The sequence below is a fragment of the Alligator sinensis genome, unplaced genomic scaffold, assembly GCF_000455745.1.
Source record: "Alligator sinensis unplaced genomic scaffold, ASM45574v1 scaffold1979_1, whole genome shotgun sequence".
NCBI lineage: Eukaryota > Metazoa > Chordata > Crocodylia > Alligatoridae > Alligator > Alligator sinensis.
The window spans coordinates 107,346-114,287 of NW_005843419.1; the positions used below are offsets into that span (position 1 = coordinate 107,346).

The 6,942-nt window shown below is 41.6% G+C and overlaps 1 protein-coding gene across 1 annotated transcript in view; it reads right to left on the minus strand.

The window, feature by feature from the left end:
- Nucleotides 1-6,942, minus strand: part of COL6A6 (collagen type VI alpha 6 chain) — an 84,947-nt gene that overhangs the window by 55,916 nt on the left and 22,089 nt on the right. Inside the window, exons 7-8 of the mRNA XM_006038640.3 lie at nucleotides 4,588-5,163; nucleotides 854-1,420 (exon numbers count right to left, since the gene is read on the minus strand). Of these exons, the coding sequence (XP_006038702.1) occupies nucleotides 854-1,420; nucleotides 4,588-5,163 (1,143 nt within the window). The remainder of the gene's footprint in view (nucleotides 1-853; nucleotides 1,421-4,587; nucleotides 5,164-6,942) is intronic.

Here is a 6,942-nt window from a genome sequence, read left to right on the forward strand (position 1 = left end):
CCCCCCGCAGCTGCCTTGGGGTTTCTGGGGGCTCATGGGAGGGCCCCCCATGCAGTGTGGCACAGCGGGGGGCAGCAGGGATTGTCCCCCCACTCCGGCCTGGCAGCAGCTGGTGAGTCCATTTTTGTTTTTTGTTTTAAAGAGCTAGAGCTGGGGCAGGCAGGGCAGCCATGGGTGGGGGCGCTCATGGCAGAATCCCCCCCATGCAGCTTGGGACAGTGGGGAACAGCGAGGATCACCCCCCACCTGGCAACAGACAGTGGGTGCTGGCTTTTTATTTAAAGAGCTGGGACCTGGGGCAGGCAGGGCAGCCATTGACAGGGCAGGGAGGGCAGACAGGGAATGGGTCCTGTGTGATTCAGAGATTCGGCAGCAGCTGAATCTACAAATCAGATTCAGCAGAATCGATTCCAGACAGTGATTCGAATCACTGAATTGAATCACTGTCCCCTGAATCTAAATCCTAAGCAAATACAACTGCTTAGCACAGGCCTATTTAGTACTGCCAACCGTACAGATGGTCTGATAAAAACAATCACCAACAAAAATCCTTGCCTTAAACTTTCAGGACATTTATGGAACTTACTGTGAACTTTTATATATGACCAAACCAACATTTTCAAAATAGGAGCTTGGCGTTAGGATCCTAAGCCCACACCTAAGTATCCCAATCAGTAATGTTTCACTAACACAACTTAGAAATAATAGGAGATAAAAATTCAAATCTTGCTTGTTTAAAATTCCTCAGTGAGACTAGAAAGCAAAAGAAGTTTAAAAGATATTTAATTTTAATGGTGGAACACAGACAAGAAGTTGGAAGTGAAATTCATGTTTCCCCCTGATTCATACTTACTTGCTTTATCCTTTTCACAGAAGTCATCAGCTAACCTTTTCTTGAGGCTTCTCAGCTGATTAACATCAGTAACACTGTATTTCCACTTGTCTGAAGTGCCAACTACTTGGGTAAGCGCTGGGTGATTTATCTGTCCAACGCCTATAGCATAGATTTTAATTCCTATATTTCTCAAAATTTGTGCTGGACCAGCGACATCATCACGTGAGTTTCCATCAGCGATTATCAGCAACCTTGTGAAATTCTCATGTATGCTTTCATGTCCTATCAATTCAAGGTAATACTTTACTTTCTTAAGTGCGGCTCCAAAATACGGTTTAATTTCATCTTCTACCTCCCGTTTCATCCTTTCAATTGTATTCTGCACTGCTATTTTGTTTTCAGAGTCATCCGGCTTGAGTTCTTCCTTATATATACTGCTGTACTGAGCAAGGCCAACTCGTAAATGTTCAGAACTGTTGACATAATTGACAACTTCTTTCATGAAATCCTGCATTTCACTGAATTGCGTCATTGGGATGCTGCTACTGTCAACCAAGAAAACTAGACTTCCTTTAATTTTGCATGCTGTAGTGAGAAAAAAGAAAGTTAGTTTATTATTTATATGGCTATCAAAATATATCAGATGTTCACAGGTGGATACAAAGAGTTTATATTAAAAAAGAGGTAAGGTTAGACAAGTAAGGACATACACAACGTAAAGGTGGAGAGCAAGGCAAATCATATATTTGCATTGGTAGTTCTGTATTAGTGTTGCTGATTTCATTTTTTATGTAATATATGTATTATATTTGGGTATAAGTAATCATAATCTTACTCTTGTCTTTACTAAACACTAGTATGTAACCAGGACTAGACAGTTTTTACTGAAAAGCTCTGAAGGAACTCAAATGTCAAATTGCAGCATGTTTGGTAATAACATATAACCCATCTTTACAAACAGCCTTTGGCTTGTGCCAACAAAATATTTGCCTCTCAATGGGTGTCAGAGGTGATCCTGGGAACTACAAAGCAGTCAGTCACACTTCTATCCCTGGCAAATTGGTAGAATCTATAATAAAAATAAAATCAGTAGTCACTTGAACAAATACGATCTATTAGGGAAGAGTCAGCCTGGTATTTGTAAAGGGAAATCCTGTTTTACCAATCTACTGGAATTATTTGAGTGTGTTAATAAATTCATGGGCAAGGAATTCCAGTTGACAGTATGTATTTAGAGTTTCAAAAAAGCTTTAGACAAGGTTCCTCAAGAAAGGCTCTTTAAAGAATTTAGTTGTTATGGGTTTGGAGTATAGGTTCTTTTGTGGATTGAAAGCTAGTTAAAAGACAAGACACAAAAGATAGGGTTAAAAATAATAATTTTGGGGGGTAGAGGAAGGTCAATAATGGAGCTGCTCAGAGATCTGTGATGGGTCAGGTTTTGTTCAATATTTTCATAAATGACCTGGAACAGGGAGTGCATAGTCAAATCAGGAAGTTCTCAGATGATACTAAATTATTCCAGATGGTCAAGATGGTGGGGGGCGAGCTGCAGTGATGTCTCACAAAACTAAATGAGCGAGCAAAGAAGTGGCAGACGGACTTCAGTGTTGATAAGTGCAAAGCAGTGTACATGGGGAATACAAAAACCTCCTCTATATGTATACAATGCTGGGATCTGAGGTAGCAAATACATGCAACACTTCAAGGCTGCAATCTCAATCATGGCCAGAGTGAGAGGGGCAGAAACCCTTTCAAAGAAGGGTGTTATAAGCCACACAGAACATACAGGGAGAAGCAAAGGGGATTCTGCACCTACACTGAATAGAGAGGAACTTGGAGGGAATTTCAGCAGCAGTGACACGAACATTTTTGCTAAGACCAACAGAACATACAGATGCTATGCAGTTTGCCCTCAAGTAGTTGGGTGGATTCAAAAGATACAACAAGCAGGAGGTTTCAGGAGCCCTGAACTTCCTTCGGATTGCCTCTATGGCAGTTAGAAATTTCCATGGTAACTGACTGAAGTGCTGCAAAAAAGGCCTGATTGACCTAGTCCTAGTAAATTATCTTCTGACTGAGACAGTGTCTAAATGTTTATACAGACTTATCAGGTGCCATTGAAGCTAGCTACTGAAACATCCAGAGTGCCTGCCTCTGAATTGTTTTACACCTGTCATATTCCTGAATATCCAAAGAGATCGCCGGACAATAGTAGTCCAGTGGTCCCATCAGATTTACCAGAAGTACCTCCTTTGTCATTCATTACTTACTATTTGCCATTGTTTATGCTTCTGTTAAAAAGTTAGCTGCCCAATCCATGGAGTAGATATAATATCATGTGATTTACACAATGAACACAACAGCACGTGTGGACTTTACACTAGATAGGTGGCACTGCATGTGAACTGTACAGAAGTTCAGGACAGTTAGATCTGTCTAAAAATGGCTGACCCAATCTTAGTTAACTGCACCTCCAAGGCGGTCTAACTTAGCTCAGGTCCAGCATGTCTGATCTAACTGAATTTCTGCACAGTTCATAATGCAGCCCCAGCGCTAGGAAAGTCCAGCTGTTGCCCTAGCCCCAGGGCTGTGATTTTCCTCCCCCATCCTTGGCACTGGGCTATTTTTTGCTGCTCCCACAAAGGACAACTTCCCCCGCTCCACAACCCCTCCCTCCCCCCATCCTCCAAGCTATTCCCAGTGCTAGTTTTTTCAGCATTCACCAGTGCCAGGAACCGAGGAAGTAAGTTGGAGCGGGGAGAGAGGCAGGCAGGATCGAGGGGTAGGTTCACCAGGGAAGTTGTATGTTTGGGGGTGGCAGGGTCATGGAGGGTAAAAATAGCCCCTGGGCCCAAGGGGTAGGGAAGAGAGTCACCCATCCCTCCAAATCCCTCCGGGAGCCCCTATGATCCTGCCAAAACCTTCTGGACCCCAGAAACCCCACTGCAGACCCCACCGACCCCCTGATCCTCCCTGCAGACTCATCCTGCCCCTCTGATCCCCACCATGGACCCCGTCTGCCCCCCAATTACTCTGCAGACCCCACCTGCTCCCCTGATCTTCCTGTGGACCCCCTGATCACTCGCCCAAGCTTGCTTGCCCCCCCCCCCCCACTATTGCCCCTCATCCTGACTTACCTTAGATCGGGTGGTTATTTTAAACTTGATCTAACCTCCCGAAATATCTGTACCCAGTCATAATGAACAGAAAAAAGCAAACAATTCACAAAAAAACCCAAAGGCTGAAAACTGTTCACATGGGCTATTGTGAAAGTGAGTAAAGTGGGTATGAAAATACTACCAAGCTGGAATTCCCAATTCCATGGTAACCTTATCAGGCTATGGGGCTACAGCACGCCCCACCCACCTGAGTTCACAGCCATTACGCCAGCCTGAAAGAGCCCCAATGAAGCTGTCCCAGACTCATTCCTAGCATGTGGTCTTAGGTCCAATGGAGAGCAAGTGGAAGTTAGGGCTTGTCTCTTTGCAATATGATATAGTGCTTTGTAATGTGGATAATTGTTCCCCAATGAGTAAAGCAATTGAACAAAACAACTATAGATACAATTATGTATGTAAAACAAAAACTTTCCTTTTTGCCCAGAATACATTTGTTAAACAAGAAAAGAATACCAAAGATAGCTATTCATTCTAGCCAAATTGGCAAGTGATTTTAATATTCAAGGCATGCATCTTATCTTTGTTATAAAATGATAAGAAAAGTCTACCATGAATAGAATAGTAAACACTTACGTGGTTTTGTATCATCACATACTTCTTTTGATAAATTGAAGGATATGTCTTTGAGCCCATCAAATGTATCCACATAGAAGCATTTGTTTTCCACTCCTGCCATCATCAAAAGTTCGTCATAATTTGCTGCTTCTATTCCAACTGCATAGATAATAATGCCTTTGTCCCTTAATTTCTGGGCTTCATCAGGAAGTTCTTGCTTATCATTCGATTCGCCATCAGTTATCACTATAAGAACCTGTGGAACTCCCTCGTTCATGCGACTGCCGCGTACCTTAATGAACAGAGTGTGTGAATGCTTAAGTGCACTGGCAGTGTATGTCGCACCTCCTATACGTTCGTCGTCCTGGATAGCTTTAATAATTTCAGATTTTGTACTGTATGTATTAAGGTAAAAATTTGTTGTTGGGTCATCAGAATATTTTACAGCTCCAAACTGAACTCCGTCTGGGCCAACATCAGACTTTCTCACCAAGGAAATCATGAAGTCTTTCATGGTCTTGTATTCTGTTTCATCTATGCTTCCAGAACCGTCTATGACAAACACAATATCTAAACGTTGTATTCTTTTGCAGTCTGTAAAACAAACAAAAAACCAAAAAACCAAATAAATATCTCATGTCAAATCCTGTCAACTTTTTTATACCAGTCCATTTATATTCTAGCAAAGCTTGTGAATTTGGAACACTTTTTTTTTGTACCACTGACTCAGCCACCTAGTATGGCTAAGACCAAGATTACTGTTTCAATGTCTTCTGTAGTCTAAGTGATGAGGAAAAGAAATGGACTGTGATATAGCTGAGCATGCTTGGGCGGCCACATCAGGGTTTTTTTTCTAGTCTGGTGCCTTCTGGCTTTAAAATCTATGAAATATGTATCAAAATAGAATGCAAAAGTACTTCTTTTCTTTCCATGTCATATACTTGAATATCATTTTTGGAAACTAACCACATTTCAGTCACTTTTATGCATGCTGACTCTTCTACACAGTTTTTGGAACAGTAGCTAATGTAATTGATGCATATTCTACCACAGCCTGTACCTACAGAACCCTATAGAAATGAATGAAGTTCCACATGTATCAATCCCTGCAAAAATTGTCCAGGGGTCTGTGTTCTTTGGATCTATTGCAATTTTTTTTCTTTTTGTAGTCAAGATAGTCATCACCCTTACTGACTTTAGAGCCTAAGGACTTCTCCCTCTTCTGTGGGAACACAAGCCCCCAAGGCTCCGTGTTGCAGTGACCAAAAAAGGTCTGAATGGGACTCATTGTGAAGCCCATACTGTTAAATTAAATCAGTATTAAGAGGAGGGGGATCACTAGCCACTACCTGATTAACATATAAATAAAAAGGATATTATAATCCTCTAAAATTTATCTGCTATGTCATGGGCAGAAGACAAGGCACGTCTACACAAGATGCTTTACTGTGCAGCAGACTAATTTGTTGCACAGTAAAGCATCACTATCTACACATGCATGGCAATTAGGGTGCAGTAGGCTAATTTACTGCACAGCCAAATATTCCAGTCAGATGCAACTGGTATCTGGCAGCACAGTAAATTACTGCACTTAAATGGATGTGTAGACAGTAACATCAGGATTAGTTTACTCTGGTTCAGTTTGAGCCAGAGTACATTCAGTCCCATTAAATGCACATGTAGATATGCCTACATAATAGCAGGTATAGATCTCTGATCTTTATTAGACTCCTCTCCCTTTGCAACAGAAAACACGTCTTTTCTACAATCAGATATACTGGCCGTGTCTGCATGCGATACTGATTGTGCAGTTGTTACTGTGCAGACAGTTAGTACTTGCATATAAAAGTATAAATGACTGCACAGTAACCAGAGATACTGCACAGTAGCATCCCCGAATGTCTTTTTGGTGATGCTGACTTCTCAGTAGCTTGCTAGAACTGTGCAGTAGCTCATTACTACTGGGAATTCTTTCCACAGTCTTTGCACTGGGCATTCTTTCCACAACAAGGCGGCTTTGTCTTCTGCCAAGATGAGCTTTACCTTTATTTTAGAAAGTTCCATGATGCAAGGGGGAAAGTTGCTGACCACTGTCTTCATGATGGGACTTTGGTCAATCATTTAGATATCTGTGGCCCAGAATATTATATGGAACTGACCATGTAAAACGTTCAATTAAGTTCCTAAGCATGCCCAGTGCCAAGTAGTGGTTTTCAGAACATGGATCAGACTCAACTTCACAAGCATTTGATTCAGTCTAATAAGAATGATGTGTCCCCATGTGAATAAAACTTCTTATCACTTAGAAAACATTATACTATTCTTTTGATTCAGCCCTCCTACCCCCCCCCCCCCAAAAAACAAAAAAAACAC